This window comes from Colias croceus, chromosome 16, assembly GCF_905220415.1.
Source record: "Colias croceus chromosome 16, ilColCroc2.1".
NCBI classification, from domain to species: Eukaryota; Metazoa; Arthropoda; class Insecta; order Lepidoptera; family Pieridae; genus Colias; species Colias croceus.
In genome coordinates this window covers 6,406,402-6,425,536 of record NC_059552.1, presented here as the reverse complement: position 1 = coordinate 6,425,536, position 19,135 = coordinate 6,406,402, and the positions used below count along the sequence as shown (strand labels likewise).

Below are 19,135 nucleotides of genomic sequence, written 5' to 3'. Positions count from 1 at the left end.
TTTAGTTCTTGATTTATACAATTTAGGTCATGTGGTCTCTCATGTATATGTATATAATATATATTTTTACTTATAAAATGTCATTAAAAATCTAAGCACTACGACTTTATGACTATCATTTCTATGCATAACTTTTGCCATATCAGCACATATCAGCAATAATTTAACACGATACAATATCAAAATTGTAAATCGATACGTACTTGTCACGTCATGTTACAATACAAATTCAATTCCCCGTAATAAAACCGTACATTACAATGTCGTTAGCCTCGATTATATGCTACAATGAATGATTAGTGTATACCATGTGAACTTTAACAAACAATCGGGCTAAATGTCGTGCCATAGGAGATCTACGTCTAGTGGACTAACGGTGCTTTTCACTAGATGTTATGCTATGAAACTATGCGACTGTTTCTGCTCATACTAAGCTTACATAGCTTAGTATGAGCAGAAACAGCGGTGCGAGTAAGATGTGCTATAAAATGCGCCGCCACAAGGTAGCTGTGCGAGGAAGATGCGCAGCTCGAGCTATGTGATGTATCGATAGTAGGCTCCGCACATAATTACACTACTCGTGATAGCATGCATCCATAGCACGCATCCTTCAATTTAAAAAACGTATCTTAGCTAATCCGTTTCCACCACTGCTAGGCTATGTGCATCAATGAATATGGTTGGTGGATATCAAACGGATCCACAGCAACCTAGCATAGCCACATCCACATCTCTGGTGGAAAAGCACCCTTTATATAGGTTGAACAACAACAAAAGAGAGATGTGAACTTACAATGTGCGACGTACTGCAGCTGCCGCCGAGCCTGTTCAGCCCGCTCCGCATCAAGCGCACCATTTAGTAGGTCCAGTTTTCGCTGCAGATCTGCACCGCCAGTGCCTTCGGCGTCTGGAATTAATGAAGGGAAATGTATAGTAACTGCTCTTCTGGGCTTATTACGATAAAAATATTTGACATATTATTATTTATGTAATATATTATGTACTTTTATTGTTCATTTGTTAAGTAATGTATCTTTTAGATGGATGAATTAAAATTGTTATAATACGCGTAGATAAATCGAAACATTAATTTATTTCCTGCACGCTCGCTTTGTCTCAAACCCCCGACTTAAATGCATATAATATATTTTGTCAATTGCACTTAAATACTAATATCCTTTTATTACGCTGTATCGCAAGCATATTTGAATACCAGGTAAAAAGCTCTACGTTAAGCCAATGCTACGCCAATTCGACCGTTCACAATCCCACATTTAAATTGTTATTCGTGTCATAACAATAAACTTGGAATTCCAGTAACAAGGTAACGTAACGTAAAACTTTTACACATTATTGGAACACATAAGGATACGATCCTATACGCATATAATTTCATTGTTAAAAATCTACATAATTCGCTACTATGTAGCATGTGTTTAACATTTCATTATTCAATTTTTATATTAACACAAGTTTACCAACATTAATAAATAACACTTTCAATCATCTATTATAATTACTTTATGTCATTTAATTAATACCTTCGTTAAAAAGCCCCGTTTCCTTGTTATCAAAACTTGACCACCGTCACAGGCATTCAATGCGTCATTCACTTACACACACAGTGATCCTCGTATTAGCGTGACAAGCCACTATTAAACAGCATTCATAATAAAATTATAAGCCGCTTATAAATAGCGCAATTGAACCTTAACGTATTATATAAAGTACTGCCAGTACCATGCGAAGAAAAATAAATAGGTTTTACAAAAAATAAAGGCTAAATAAGATTAATGTTGCCAGCATTTATTGCTGCAACTGGGGGATTTAAAAGAAACTCTTTTATATATTTAAATGTTTTGTACGCTTTATTTTGTGAGGTCGATGTGAATGCGTGTCTTCTACAATAGTATGCCAGAAGCTTTATAGTCATAAACGATACAATCTCTAAGAAATTGGGTCAAACTTATCACGCCAATTACACTGTCATCCTACACATAATATTATTCGATCAAGCTAAAGTCTTGTGTTTATAATACTGGTTATAATTAGAGTGATAGATGATATCCAACATCCCACGTAGTATTTAATTTAATATGTGTTGAAATATTATAATTTTCGTCATCGTTCAGCTTTTTTATATTATTTTATTTTCTCATCAGTGTGATATGGTATATTTAGTGATCGAGTTTCATTTAATGAACAGAAATAGAAAAATACAAATGGGTAGATATTTACAGGGGTAAAAACATAAAATAAATCTCAGTAGTAGAGATTAAAACACCTGATTAACTTTATATTTTATAAATATGTTGTGCCCTCACGCTATATTGTGCTGAATTTATAATCACTATAATCGTCTACGACCCTTGAATAACATCACGGTTTATATGAGGCTTATCAAAGATATTTTATTATTAATTTATCAAGGTTAAACACAAAAATATTATCTAATAAAATATATCAACATATTTGAAATTAACCTTCTGTTTTCTGTCTATAGATAGTTATTAAAGAAGTTTCTACAAAAAATAAGTACTTACTTATTATTATTTTAATACGAACAAAGTAAAATATTTTAGAATGAAATTAACATGTCTGTTTTAAGCATTCTGTAACTTATTTCAAATTCAAACTACAAATGTATAATATTAAATACCTAATATATATGTAAAATAACATTACTAAAACTCCCAATTAAAATTAAATTCCATGAATGCAACAACCTTGTTATAAATTACTCTAAGGCTCCACGCAAATTGCGACCTCATGTAAAAATAGTTCACGATGGAAAGGAAATTGCATAATTATTAACATACTACAACCTACTTCACTTTAATGAACGTCATCGCAATATTCTGAAACTGAGATATAATTCGATGATTTTAATGAATTGTCAATAATGATTGTAGGGAACAATCCATTTAAGCTCAATTTACAGCCGCGGAAGGGAATGGAAACGACATTTTGCATTGAAGGCATAATGAACTGTATGCCAATTATATAACAACCAAATTAATTCGAATCAGTAGCTGGGGGATTTTCGTAGATGCGAAGATTGCTCGAAAGACGAGCGCCCTTTTTTGTCTCGTACTTTTATTTAATTTGTCCCTTAAAAGATAGAGACATTTTCATAGAGATGAAGCAGTATTTATTTATGTATATTGTTGTATTCCTATAAATCAAGTTGAATAGAAGACAACAGAAACATACAATTGCACAATTTTTTTTTAATTAGTACAAAAATACCAAAAACGTCCAAAATGTGAACGTTATCATAATATCTTTGCTATTTTCAAAGAACTGAATCAAAAATAAACGTATTTACGAAATAGCTGGCCAATAATTGAGATTAATTCTCATCGTTGCAACGCCCAATTGCTTTTTAACGTTATACTGAGGAGAAAATAAATTAAATTCGAGGAATTGGGTCACGGGAGAGACTATTACAGGTCGAAGATTGGGGTTAAACGCCTTTAACCAGTTCTATATAATATGTATTAGTGTCAGCTTATAAATACAGTAAATTGGGAACTAATTTTTGCTTGCTTTAACTAGATACTAATTAATGATGTATATGTACAATATAAGAATAATGACCGAAATATAGGTTACCTATATGTTTTCCTTATATATTAATTACGTAAAATCAAATGAGAGCAATACAAAAAGCATGCTCTAGTTTCTAACGTAACAGTAAAGATATCTTCTAAATTCACAAAAACTAATTAGCCCAGAAAGTTTTGAAGCTATATTGACTTAAAGTTGAAAACTTTGAATTTAAAAATAAAGCTAAATCGTGGTGGATATTTTATTTTCTGCTTTTTTTAATTTCCAACTATTAACTCGCTATCGAGAATGCACTGCCTCAAACTATTTTAATCCCAACTTCTGCATGATTCTAAGTTTTATTGGTATTCCGTCTTGTCAGCCTTAATGAGGTTTCTTGATTTTAAATTGAAAATGCTCCTTCTAAATAAGCAAAAGAAGCGTCCTTAATTATAAGAAACTAGTTGTAATTACTTTGCTGTTTTATTTCGCTATCCTCGCTCCCGCCTCTTTAGGTATGCCTCTGGAATTTTACCAACCCTGTTTACTATTTTGTCGTTATTTATACGAACTTTTTTACTCATACTGTAAATTAATTACTCTAATTAAATGTGTATTCATAATTTCATAAAGTCTCAAATTTCTATAATTTTATTACCAAAATTACTACCAAATACCAAACACTTAAGCTAATGTCAGTTTTTTTTGTTTATGGATTATATTAGTACAAAGTGCCAATTAAAAACTAAGAGCGTTCAATTAAAACAATTTTGAGAATCTTTATATTAAGTATTACTTTATTTTTAGTTTTTCTTAATCTTCAAATTCTAACTACTTTCAACTTATTTTAATGGTATTTGTAAGACATTGTTTTAGTTCCTTCAACATTATTTTAAGTTTATCAGCCGAACATGTGATTCAAATAATTTTTACCACAGAAATAGCTAATTCGGTTAGAAATATTTTAGGCTAGATACGTACTATTCATTTCCTACTGTGAGCACACACCCTTAATTAATATTGATATCTGTTCAAATTACTCTACTTCACATTTCGAATTATATATTATTACAATAAATTGATAACAGCACCATCTTTTCCATGAAATCAATATCCTATCGACTTTTAGCAGCAATGATACACACGAATATTTTCATACAAAGTATGTTCTGATAAGAGTCAAACATTTCGTTCTATATCTGTAATAAAAACACAATTTACACGCGTCATCAGAAACTCTTCACAATTTTTCTACAAAAACGCAAACGAAAAGCCATCGCAGATTCCAGAACGTGTGTCCATCTTATTATATTAAACTCATATAAAAGTTGTAAAATCATTTTTACGCCTTAATAAAAGAGAAGCTATTTTATTCGTAACGAAACGAGGGACATTAAGGTCCTTTACGAGTTCCCCCGTAGTTATTAATGTCTGTAATGTAACAATAACTAATGTCATGTTTGCGCAGGTTATTTAAATCATCGTCACGACCTTATATAAAGTAATTCGTTAACGCGAACAACAAAGACCTAGCTTTTGATATATTGTGTAAGTTAAAATAAAAAACGTAAAAGTGTAATTATATAAAAATGTAAGAATTCAGGATGTTTCTTGTTGATGTGGGCTCGTATTTTAAATTGTGGTGTTTTTATTTCTCGAGAAGTTTAATAAAACTCGTGCTCTTTTAGACATAATTTTAATCTGGATCTAATCTATTACTAAGGTGTTATGCCCTTACATGATAATTTGAATATGAAAAAACTAGTTAAAATAATATTGCTTTATCGAAGACAATAAATAATTTTTTCAAACGATAATTCCAGAACTTTATGTAAGTGTTCTAGATACGTATTTAATTCAAAACATTTCGTAAGCGGCTATCACATGCAGCCCTTTACAAAATATCAAGGATAATACCACACAATTGGAAATACACCTTATGTAAAGCAAATAAACACTAAAATGGAATACACAAATTAGGGTGTGTGTTTATGTAATATTTACTTAATCAAAGCGATTGAAATTGATTTCAAGTGAAGCTAATCCGTTTAAATATCCTTTCGGCTGATTGATCACGCTCGTTGAATACACCAGAAGTACCTACTGCGAATAAATTGGAACTGGCTTTCAACAATTATTATTCTAATATATATAAATCTCGTGTCACAATGTTTGTCCTCAATGGACTCCTAAACCACTTAACCGATTATAATAAAATTCGCACACCATGTGCAGTTCGATCCAACTTGAGAGATAGGATAGGTTTTATCCCGGAAATCCCACGGGAAAGGGAACTATGTGGGGTTTTCTATGAAAACGCGGGCGAAGCCGCGGGCGGAAAGCTAGTTATTAATTATAATATTGATCGTGTGTAGGAGTACTAATGTTTAAGCTAGAGAATGAAAATCTTGGGCCCCTTATATATAAATCATACGAGGTTTAAGTTGCTCTTGTAAAGTTAGCCGGTACTTGGCGAAAGCGTATTGTAGTCGTGGTATAAATCTCCTATTACTAACATGACCGTTCTCCAGCGAACTTTATATAATGACGACATTTCTACTTCAGTTTTGCAGATTGTATTAAAGCCCGTTATATACTAACAACGAGAAAACTGGGAACTTTGTTGTTATAGCGGGAATTAGAAGAGTATAATTAGAACGTGGGGTACATGACAGCTCACAAGATGCCCTCATTTCATAGTAAAACCCATCCAATTAAACATAGCTCGTAGTAAAAGCTGCAATGTTCCTTGTTGTATTGTCACAAGGATAAACGCAAAAACTTTTGTTATAAAAATGGTGTCGAACGAGGGGTTTTTGTTTACTTAATAATAACGCTTTATTTGTTGTGTTGTGTGATATGATACGTCATAAAATATTATTAATGATTAACCCTTTAAAAATTCACTTTAATGGCAGAATACAATTGAAAAACCCATAATTTTTAAGTCATCTTTATAGTATTTTTATTCAAGGTACATTTATCTATACATTTTCTCATCTTGATATAACTATTTTAAGATAATGTTATATAAATATATCGCTATCTCTGCTTTTTACGTGTCACTTAATATATATCTGATGGATTGAAACGGGGTCTGGGCAGAAGTGACCTTTACTAACACTAACGCTGTTATTGCTCATTGATTTTTACTTTATTTATTAGATTCACTCCTTTATTTTATAATAAAGTACTGTTCTGGTCATATTAATAAAAAATGGAAATGGAGAATATCTACAAACACTAAATCATTAGCGCATGCAATGGTTATAAAACAAATATACATTTATAAATGATTTTAGCTGTAAGAGCTGGCTTTAAATACAAAAGTAAAATACGTTGCAATATTTTCAAGAAAACTCGGCACATTAATAATTTCCGAGTATTGCGTAACCCACACTTAAAGCGCCTGAAGCGGCCTCCAGTTATTGTGCTCGCACAACGGCGGACCGGCTCGAAATGCAACTTTAAACAAGCGCAAATGTACGACACAATTTGCACTCTATTTATAAATTACTAGCTTTCCACCCGCAGCTTCGCCCGCGCAGTCAAAGAAAAACCCGCATAGTTCCCGTTCCCGTGGAATTTCCGGGATAAAACCTATCCTATTTCCCGGGGTAAAATGTAGCCTATGTCTTTTCTCGGGTATCAAAATATCTCTGTACCAAATTTCATACAAATTGGTTCAGTAGTTAAGGCGTGATTGAGTAACAGACAGACAGACAGAGTTACTTTCGCATTTATAATGTTAGTATGGACTAGCTACGCTTCTCGGTTCCACCCACGTGGCTCCGCTTCTGTTGGTCTTAGCATAATGACATATAGCCTATAGCCTTCCTCGATAAATGGGCAATCTAACACCAAACATTAGTATAGATAGTATGAGGAATAGGTCAATTCGCTTAATTGTTTTTACCAATCGAAAAACGTACAAAGAACCTGACCTAGAAATTTAAAATTCACGAAACACCGCCTTTCCAATACTAAATCTTAATGTAATAGAGTTAAAACTTCGCAAGATTTGGTTAAAAATTTATTCTAGATATACTTAGATAGTAACTTCGTTTTAGAGTTGCGCCAAACTTTTGATCACCGACGTAATAATTTTACTTGACTGATGCACTTTTTCCTTATCAAACTCGCGAAATATATAAGAAACATGAATTATTAGGAGAAAATCTTGCTTTTGAGTATATTAATTTTACCAAATGCGCATTTTTAATGAGCACTTTATCGTATCATCAAGCTAACGATAGTACGTATGAATGGGAATATGATTATAACTTTAAATTTATACTGAAATTTTTATTTCTATATATACACGAAACATAAGTGTTCACAATAATGTTTACAGACTCATCAATAAATAGGAAATATGTAATTGTAAATTGTAACGTTCTGATATATATTTTTCTTTTATCTCTCTTACAAAAAATAAGTTTAATAGCAATAATATAAACTTATAATTTTAACGTGCTACGTAGCCTACGGCGTAGACTGCTACGAAAACAAGCAATTTGGGTTAAGCCTAAGCTTTTCTTGGATAGCTGTTATTAATATTCGATGGATGTCTAAATACCTGCAAATTTTTGAACATTTGGCGCTTCTTGCGGTTATACTCTAGAAAAATATAGCTGCGCTAAACATATTGTTTTCTATTGGTAAAAGAGCTTTTAAAATCGGTCGAGTAGTTTTACAATAAAAAGTTTGTAATGGTTAGATAATATCGACATTGAAGTCACAAATGTTAACCAGACAATTGACAATGAACGTGAGCACAGATCATGCTTCTTGCAGTAACTCGTGGTTTATTATTCTAACGATTCACTCCTCCATTCGCACGGCCCCAAGCGGCACTCAGCTGAATTAGGGAGAGTTTATTATATACAGAGATCGGAGAGCTCATTTGACACATACATGTGTTATAACCTAACTTATTTGCTAATTTAAATATTAATATGATCATTATGATCATCATCAGTCTATTATGTTTCCACTGCAGGGATACGGACATCTTGTAAAGGAACCACGCCATCGCAAATGCGAGCTGGCAGATGTCACACATTGCCGAACTTTTTGATTCTTCGACATGCCGGTTTCGTTACGATGTTTTCCTTTGCAGTAGCAGTACTGAATTTATTCGCAGATAGATTGAAAAATCATTTATTTCCTGCACGCTCGCCTGGACGAATCCCCGTCTTGTCGATTTATATTCAGTGGTCCTCACCACTGAACCATCACTAGGTACTAAAATAATTATGAATATGATGCATTACGTCAATGATAGAGGCTGATTAAAAAAAGCTGGCATCTTCACAGTACTCACACTTATGCAATTTTACTAGAGGTATACAGTATGTTCAAAAATAAATGCGAAATCGTTTTCATTTTTGACACGTGTATCACTATTTGTTATATTGATCGTTTGATCTGACATCAATTTATAGAACGGTTTTATTGCTATTGCAATGTTTGTTTTGCTTGATGCAAAAATATCACCGTTCCTATGAATTTGTGGTTCGAAAATGTTTCAAAAATTTCTAAATAAGTTCATATAATATGTCATTAATTAGCCTATTGATCCTGAGGCGCATTAAGCATTATGACTTAATAGTGTAGTTAATATGAGTAAGCTTTGAGTAAGAATTTCGATCTCCGAAAGCAACAACATAACCAAAGCATTAAGATTTGACAAGGATTTGACTTTCATATTTGAAACAGACTGTAAAATATACATACTCATCAAGAAGTTCCGGTCTTGGCCATATAATACGAGTACGAATACTGCGGTAAATAACATAAAACATCCCACGCTCACCGTTATACCGAAGGTTAACATCAAAGGGTGGTCCATAAACTGCGCTTCAATGAGCAAGATAATCTTTCAAGGATTCACAAGGAACTGGCCAAGGCATCGAATCCTTATTATAAACGTATACATTGAAACTATCCAACAAAAGACTAGGTAATGCAAATGTATATATGAATATTGTTAACTACTCAATAATCAGTTTTATGTTAGATACTATCCGATTCATGAAACTCTTTAGCTCTTTAGCTATGTTGAATATTATAATAATTCTAAGATCAAGCTAGAAGAGGAAAGTTTTCAGTTTCGCAAATATGATAATAAAATATGTATGTTTAAATGCACTACAAATTTTAAGTAGTTTACAACATTCAGGATTGTTTCTAATCTAAGAGTAGCAGTAAAGTGCAAAAATCAAAGTCGTGTAGCGAACAGACACCTAGTTAGGTAAACATCGTTGCAGTCGTAATTACTCTTTACGAGTGAGACTGAAGGCGTGCTAGTTTGCAGACTTGCACAGAATAACTTATGAATCTGTTGCCATCCGCTCGCTTTATTACAGTTTCTTTAAATAAACGGCTATAAATGGACAGCTGAAGATCTGCTTTCAATAAACATGATTATAACTGCTCAATGAACACTTTGAATACATTGAAATACACTGGATTAAGTCCCTGTGTGTACGTATATTCGTTCGGCCAGAAATCAGCTACAATCCGACATAATCTGACGGCAAAAGTATATTTGTATTTAATACGTAATAATAATGGCATAATGTTATAAATATTTATAAAATAAACCATGATAGAAACGGTTACTAAAACTATTAATGTAGCGGAGACTTTGTGTTTATAATATACTAGCTTACCGCCCGCGATTTCGCCCGCTTTGACTTAAACCTAATAAATTATATACTAAAACCTTCCTCTTGAATCACTCTATCTATTAAGAAAACCGCATCAAAATCCGTTGCATTGTTTGAAAGATTTAAGCATACAAAGGGACATAGGGACATAGTAAGTGACTTTGTTTTATACTATGTAGTGTTTTAACATTGCAAAAAGTAATGTCAATCTGGTAGTCGAAGGCACAGAAATGAACGTTATATCGGTACTATTATAATGACAATACAAAGAACACATCAGCCTTTCCTCACACAATGGTTCCGAGAATGCCTTTCCTATCTTCACTCTTCGTCTTGTCAAGGAAATGGGAACAAGACACGGACGCGGATTGAAGTTTACGTAATATAAACATATGATATTTATATCATGTTTTATTCTTAGAAATATTTTAAATACGTGGACGGACTACGATCTCATGTGCTAGGAAACATTGGTTAATTTACGCGATAAATCAATATGATTGTGATGCTTACGATGATATTGAAAATAAAATACGCGTGACGGTTTAAGGCTTAAAAGGCTTCAAAATAATGATTTTAACACAAGGACTTATTAGTTATTAGGTACTTTAAACGTAAAAATTATAAACGAATAGCTACACTTTTACAAAATAAATACAAAACTTTACACGAAACTAAAAAGGATTAAAAAGATTAAATAGATAATTTGTAGTGCAAAACGAACAACCCCACAATTCATAAGTTTATACTAAGTAATGAATAAACAAACAATCCATTATATAATTATACAATTGCACGCAATAGGAATATACTACTAAGGAGATTGTGTAGCTATGAGAGTAAAAATGCGCTATCATAACGTTTTAATTTTGGACGTTCGATGTAATTTTTTGTAACATATTTTTCCTAAAAAAACAAATGAAAAAAAAATGTTGTGTGGTTTTATGAAACCACGGTAAATGTGACTCTTTTTCACACTATAGACATTTAACTAAAAATTATCGTATTTTTACGATAATTATCGTACGTATCGTGCGTCACGCGACATGCGCTACACAGACCAAAAAGTTTGAGACGATGTAATAAAAGTTTCACTTTAAAAAAAAGTCAGTAATATGAATTTTATCTCTTGAATTACAATTTCTTTTTCAGTTTCATTATGTCATATGCTAAAACCCTCTTAAAATATGTACAGTGCCACAAACTTAACTGACCCGGTAAAAAAACTGGAACTACGTGTCGCCAGTAGTAAAATCGACATCAGTGACACCGTCACCGGGTCAGTTAAGTTTGTGGCACTATACCCTTATGTGACGGGTCCTTAATTTTTTTTCTCGATTCTCATACTTGTATACTTATCGATTATCGAATCTACATGTTGCTGTCTAAAAAGTTTATCTTTGATGATCTGAAACTTCTCGTCTCATAATGTGCAAAGTATTATAGAAATATGAATTCAAAACATTCAAACCAATGAGTTATAACAATCGTTATCATTACACTATACAAGAATAGTTCAAATTATTATCTTTCAGTCACAAATAATTGCGTTTTTAATGCAATATATATGTGCTTTTGACATTCGCACCATAATAGGTTTTAAAACTTAAAACCTGCGTCTTTACGGTTGATTAAAAACTTCTTTTTAATATGTAACTTTCAATTGATCATGACGAAACAAATCCATCGTAGATCGTTTTGTCACTGTGAACCTTCAGTGAAGGCGATAAATTCGATTATCAAACCATAGACGACGCCGATAAGTCTCCAGCCGAGATCACAAACTTGCCTCTCATTATTCTGTATCTGTGACGTATGAATCCGTTCGCTTATTTTAGTCTGGCAACCCCGACGAGACGGCGCCATTACCAGCTCAAATGTGAATAACAGAAAAATACTTAAAGGGAAAACGACACGATTCCATCCAGTCATTCTTTTACATTCGCGTTCGACGACATTTATTTTTTAAGAGAGCAATAAATAATGGCGGGACCCAGCGACATCGTTCATCGACTGCCAAAACATTTGTATCGATGTCGTCTATCTATCAATTATTATTTTTCAAGAATTATGTATTGTTTCCTTTTTTTGCGTAGTTGCTGTCCCCGATTTCTCGTACCATTTTTCGCAAACTCAAGAAAATTCATAATATTCAAAGAAAAGAATTTCAAATCCGATGTAAAGTTTATACATACTTGGCGATAATGCATTTCTTTTAAGAAAATACTTACCCTACTCACAGTGTTACAGTTCTAGTTAAATTATCGTATCTCTTTGTAAAGTCATATTTTTCCTACATAAAGAAGAAATGGAGCTTTCCTTTGATTTCTTACATCCCATACTTGCATTGAACATTCAAAAGCATATCCCATATAAAAAATCTCCCAAATTAATACACAAATCATTGACTAACGACTGAACACGAGAGCATTTATTCCATAGGACCTCACATGAACTACCGAGTGGGTGACCGCATCATAACTTGGCAAGGTCATTTATTGGCCAGACGGCGCCACCCTGACACACTTGAATCGGCTGCCAACTAGGAGCAATCATAATTTTTACATGTTAAACTAGATATCGACTAAACAAACACACTACGCGTTGTGAAGCGTTTAATTCGTACATAAATAATACGAATAAGGGCAGATAATTTTCTTTATATGTAAGATAGAAGAGGAAGAAGAAAATGTTTCCTATTTGTATGTTATTAAGCTGAACAGTTTATTTGTTATAATGGTTATCTTTTTGTTTCAGATAGTCCGTGTATTGAGGCTACATGCTATACAACATCACGCTACGTTCAATGCAGACAAAGTAGCATGGATAAGGTAGTCTTGAATACATAATAAAATAATTTAGTAGTCTGTCTATGGATTTACTTTATTATATAATAAACAAGGGTCCTGGTCTTCTTAGATACAATTAAGAGAGACCGATAATTAATATTTGATACCAAAACGAGTCGCGTATCAAGTATCACCATTTAATTATGAAGTACCGGTACAAATTCGTAGGACTTACGCTATTTTTTTGTTTGTTTGGAATTAATAAATTCAATGTACCTATGTATATGTAAAAAAAACTAAGGTACTGCTTAAATATTTCCTTAAAAAAAGGCTGTGAAAAACTATTTGTCATTACGAATTCAAATAAGAAAGACTTATATTATAATGCCCAAATAATTTATTTTTCGAGATTACATTCAATTTATCAGTGATTTTAATTTTTCAAACCATTTTATGAACATTCGAATCATACCGCCAAATGTCCGTATTTAAGCAAAAAGGAACCACCCAGCAAAAACGCACTTCTGAGATATCAAAGGATTTACAAAAACATTTGCAGCTCTGTTAGATGAAGTAAAATTAATATTTATTTTATTTAAATTCATTGATAAATTACTTATTTAAGTATGTGTATATAAATTTGCTCTGAATATTTTTAAACTTTCTAGATAATTAAGAAAATGTGCATGTGGTTCCTTTTAACATTTATCAATTAATAGGTTTTCTCTTATACAAAAAAGAACCACAACCTAGGGATTTAATGATATAAATGAAACTATGTATTTATAATATCGTAATCAAGCTTTAATTAAAAAAATATATAAAATAAAACTTATAGAGGACGTTTATTCGACGTTGTCATCAAATTGGATTTCAAAATCCACCGTGTCTATGTGGTCTTCTATTGCATCATCACTAATGAGACCGTTATAAAAAATCTGTGCATCTTGAGGAATAAGATGTAATATGGCCTGAATATCGCTTGAAGGTGAAGAAAAATTTTCCAGAGGCATCGACGTATAAGACTCTTCGTTACCTTCTGTAATACAAAGAAAAAGCTTTAAATCAAAACAATAAAGCCGCGTGGCTTTTATACGTAGGTATAAGGCGACAACAAAATATTATTAGTTCTTATAAAGCCGTAGCCTACTAGACGACTAAGTATGTTGTAGGTACATGCACCATGTACAAAAAACTGGCTAAGTGTGAGTCGGACTCGCGCAATGAAGAGTTCCTTACCATTGTCTATAAAAACGGCACGGTTTATTGTATTTAAATATTTATTTTATTCTGTTTTTTAGTATTTGTTGTTACAGCGGCATCAGAAATAGATCATCTATGAAAATTTCAACTGTCTAAGGTCAACGGTTCATGAACCGTGACTAGTTAGCTCTGTCTCATGAGACAGAGGGACAGACAGATGGACAGCGGAGTCTTAGTAATAGGGTCTCGTTTTACCCTTTGGGTACAGAACCCTAAAAATCATATGCAACAGTGACTAAACCTAGCAAAAATGTAAATAAATAAACTCGTTAAAATTTTGAATTTCGTGGGCTAGGGCCTTGTTCCGGTCAAAACAGTGGCAGCGCGAGTTTTAAAATCAAACAAATAATTATATGCGCTGAATGTACTGTACTGAATCTGAATCTAAACGTATTTTACCAAAATAGTAGGTAGATACCTAGATCATCGACAGTTATTTTTAAAACAGGGTTTAGTAGTTTCATCTCACAATGACAAATGAATCGTAACAAAATGACTCTTAATTCGACTCGCCTTCGTGAACAACAACTGCATAGTGTCGTTAAAATACGTAAATCCACAGAAGATTCCTCTTGTACTTAATGTTTTAAATTAAAATTAAAATTGTAAAATCACTCCACAATCGGGAATGAATCAAAAGTGGATAAAGCGTACCTGCATCTCAAATTCAATAAGTACTTAAATGAAAATTAATAATACTACTTACCCGTTGTATCTTCATTTTAACTTCGGTGTTCGTCTCCAATACTTTTCTTACCAATTGCTTGCTTATTTATTTATTACTAAACATTTTCATATTTAATTTTAAAGGTAATTAACAAAAACAATAGAACTTAGTTACTTCGCGGAGAAAAACAAAACGGCCGTCACGTAGGTATTCGAACTACTTCGCTGAATGTCACCTATATTCGACGTTTTACTTTAAAAATTGGAGTTATTTAAGCTATTTAAGCACTTTCAGCTATATAAGTAATGAAATACGTTGTTTAAAGATGAGAAGCATTGTACAAGTCAAGGCATTTGGTACCTTAAAGCGATGATGGGTTTCAGCTTCAGAATGTTTTACAATTTTTATTTATGCATGATAGAACCGAATGCTTGTGGTTTTATTTTGCAATAAAAAATTACAATTAAATTATGAATTTATTTTACGCATAACCATACCACAGAAACCTGGTTCCATTTTGTGTATTAAAAATAATTGTTATTAATAGAAATGTGTGTAATGTATAATAGTACCAAGTATGTGCGGATTTGTTTTGTATAAAAAGACATGATAGTAATATCGTTTATTTGTTTGAACAAAGCAGACCCGTGGTGGTGTGGTTCGGTTTTGCTTCATGTGTATTGTTTGTTGTTGCTGGTGGTTCCTTTCTGCTTTTAGTATACCTTGTTTCCAAGGTAAAAATCACGTGGTTCTTGTTTGTATAAGAATTTAGACCACTTTTAAATGTATTCTTCAAGAAACGTAAAAAAGCAAATTTGTCGAGTGGTTCCATTTTGCATAAATACGGACAAATATGCTTTGTATAATCGAGTAGATTTCTGCCAATTATGTATTTTTAACTACAGCAACTCTCTTTTAAATTATACTTATTTATATTTTAAAAGCGAAAAGGATGCTATTTAATTAACTTTAGTTTTAATTGAGCTAAGTAATTGAGTAACTCAAAATAAAACAGCCACGACCAATAAATAGACTTTATTTTAAATCTTTATTATTTAATATGGCTTCTATAGAATTGATTAATAAATTAAATATAATATTCTTTTCACCTTACTAATTTGAGATAAATGGGCACAGTCTGGAAAGTAGGACAGCGTAGTAAAGATGCAGTCAAAGGTGAATCAAGCTCTTCAAAATGAAAACGACGTAATCAAAGAGATATCAGCGTTGGGAAAATGAATTTCCGTGTTAAGGCAATGGCTCTTTAATTCTATGAGTAGCCTGTTGAACCCGCTTTGACTTTAAGTTTAAGGGATTTTTTAATTGACGGTTTACTATCCGTCTATACCTTAGGGCTCAATTTTAAATGAACAATTTTTATTATACGAACGAAACTTTACGATTGGGGATTACTTTGAATGACATTTCAGAAGTCAATTATTGATGCCCGAACTGGCGAACGACTTTTTGTAGATTGGCTCCCATAGGTCAATTATTATTAGTAATTTAAAAATGTATATCAAAATTATTTTCTGCCCGTAAATGACTTTTTTGTTGTGTTTATCAAAATATATTGTATAATTTTAAATGTAGTTGCTAAATTTCAGTATGATACTGAGATAGATTTACATTTGTTTCTAAATATCTTGATCTTTGTTACATACACTCTACCACACTACTAAAGCTCTTTCTATTCGTTTACTAATAAGCGCGGGCGAGTCCATCTATTAGTACAGGATACATCGCCCATTTTTGCAAGGGACTACTATCAAGCTGATTTTCCGTTTGTAGCTTTATTTTGATGAGACACTGAATAATTTCGTGTACGAAACTCTCGATTGTGGTAGCTAACAGAGATAACAAGGATAAAATTTTTTGATTTGATGGTTCTCAAATATTTATTACGCAATTTGTAGGACAATATGTCTGTTGAATTATATAAACATTAACTAAGTGAAAACAAAAAAATCAGCTTGTTAGTAATCATTTATGATGACCTCGTTATCGATACACTTTGGAAAGGGGGACTCTTTGAACCAACCATAGATTTTGTAGGACAAATATTTTTTCGAATAATTTAGGTAATTATCTTGAGATTGAACAAAAAAAAATCAGTTAGTAATAAATATTTGAGAACCATCAAATCAAAAATTTTTATCCTTGTTATCTCTGTTAGCTACCACAATCGAGACTTTCGTACACGAAATTATTGGGCGTCTCATCAAAATAAAGCTACAAACGGAAAATTAGCTTGATAGTAGTCACTTGCAAAAATGGGCGATGTATCCTGAACTATATCTAATTGTTATATGAAACCCACGGGTATATAAATACCATCCTTTCACTTGAAAGTGAGCATTTTACACAGAATCAATTTACAAAACGCCCACGGTCCCCAGCAATATGAGGTACAAAATTCGTTGTTATCTTCGTATACAAAACGTGGTTTAAGTGGGCGAAAGCTTACAAAGACGCCGTGCAATACTCGTTTATACCTGAACAATCAACTCCTACTCGTTTTACGAGAGATAATTGCAAAATCCTTGTGATAAATGCTGTTTTTCTGAGAAACGCCTTCTTACTAGTACAAAGTTTTTAGAATCAAAGGCTATTTCAAATATGAGTATAATAATTTGTAATACACACAGTACAGAGTACAGTGTAATGTAACAGAGTAATATAGTGTTCTTTATTAAATGTGAAGATTGTTTCTATGTACAACTGGATTAGACTAACAAAATTCTCAAAAAAAAAAACTAAGCTGTCTGATACGCAGTGGGTTAGTTCTTTTTCCTTTCACTTAAAATATAAAAGCACTTACCAAAAGGCGGTTCAAATCTGCAGTCGAGCAGAAGCGCATGGCCCGTGGGTCCGGTGGTGCCGACCACGGCGCCGCCGCGCATCATCAACTGTGCCTCCAATTCCACCCAGCGACCGCCACACTCTTGCTGCAGAATATTCATAAAAACATAAGGATAACATTTATTGATATAATGATACAGGTACAGTTCGATTCAAACTTAATGGCGGTTCGGAAGTTAAGTGCAAGTGCGAGTGCAGATGCGCAGAGGTCCCTTAACGTCCCGCTAATGCCTAAAATTGTTTTCTGCGCATCGGATCGTACGATGTTCCGAGCCGCCAATAAGTTTGAATCGTACAGTAATAGGTATGTGTTAGGAGATTGCTCCTGAACTATACTGTGTCTCAGGAACCAAAGGCTCCTCCCAGTGATATCCCTAAGATTACACTATTATTTAAATTACAAAGAAAAACAGTTTTTTATATATTTCAACATTTACAGAACTTTTCTAACCCCGGAATTGAAGAAAACATTGTGATGGGCATGTCCAAGAATTAAAATAGGTCAACGACTTGCCGGCATGGTGAATTATTAAATGGTGGATTACACCTACATAGGCAATCTGTGTCCAGTGGATATAAATATAGAAAAATCTGTTCAATAAAAGCTTTATACTATTGAAACATTATTTTTTTATTAATGTCATATCCTATTCAATAAAAAGTAATTTCTAATAAAATGTAATCACAGTTTGTCATGTCTGTGTTACATTAGTGCTTTGATACTATCTTTGATATGAAATGAACATACTATCGAAATGAAATAGAAATGTAGAAAGGATTTGATTAAACTTAAGTTTCTAACATACACAGCAAGTTATCGCAGTCAGTGTAATGTTTTAAATTTTCTTTCATTCTTTCACATGGACTTTTTAAAAAGCTTTTACGCACTTTTTAATTTCTTCAGTACGTGACTTACTTTAATTAAACACAGTATACATGCCACAATGTTGAGAGGGTCTTTATTAATGTATTTACGTGTCCACTGCAAACATTAAGCTGCATTAATAAAAATAGCTCACACCTATATCGGTTTTTAGCGTGCAAAATCGAGTATTTCTGTAGGTCATGTCTCGTGTTATTCCTATGTATAACCTATATTCCATAAAAATCCAACCCTCCTTTCATACTTACAAACTTTCGCATTTATAATATTAATATGATTAGCACATACTATACAAATTCTTACCTCGTCATAAGCAACAGATGTAAGCGGCAGGTAGTGATAGCCAAGTGCGCGGTCCCAAATGACACCTTTGTTCCACACTTCTATCAGGAGGCCCAGGTTGATGTCGTTTATTTCACTACAAAAAGATTTACGCATTAATATCAAA

The 19,135-nt window shown here is 32.7% G+C and overlaps 1 protein-coding gene across 1 annotated transcript in view; it reads right to left on the bottom strand.

Annotated features, from left to right (window-relative positions):
• LOC123698709 (myb-like protein K) overlaps nucleotides 1-19,135 on the bottom strand; it is a 66,387-nt gene that overhangs the window by 17,253 nt on the left and 29,999 nt on the right. The window contains exons 4-6 of the mRNA XM_045645461.1: nucleotides 18,991-19,105; nucleotides 17,764-17,890; nucleotides 794-907 (exon numbers count right to left, since the gene is read on the bottom strand). Of these exons, the coding sequence (XP_045501417.1) occupies nucleotides 794-907; nucleotides 17,764-17,890; nucleotides 18,991-19,105 (356 nt within the window). The remainder of the gene's footprint in view (nucleotides 1-793; nucleotides 908-17,763; nucleotides 17,891-18,990; nucleotides 19,106-19,135) is intronic.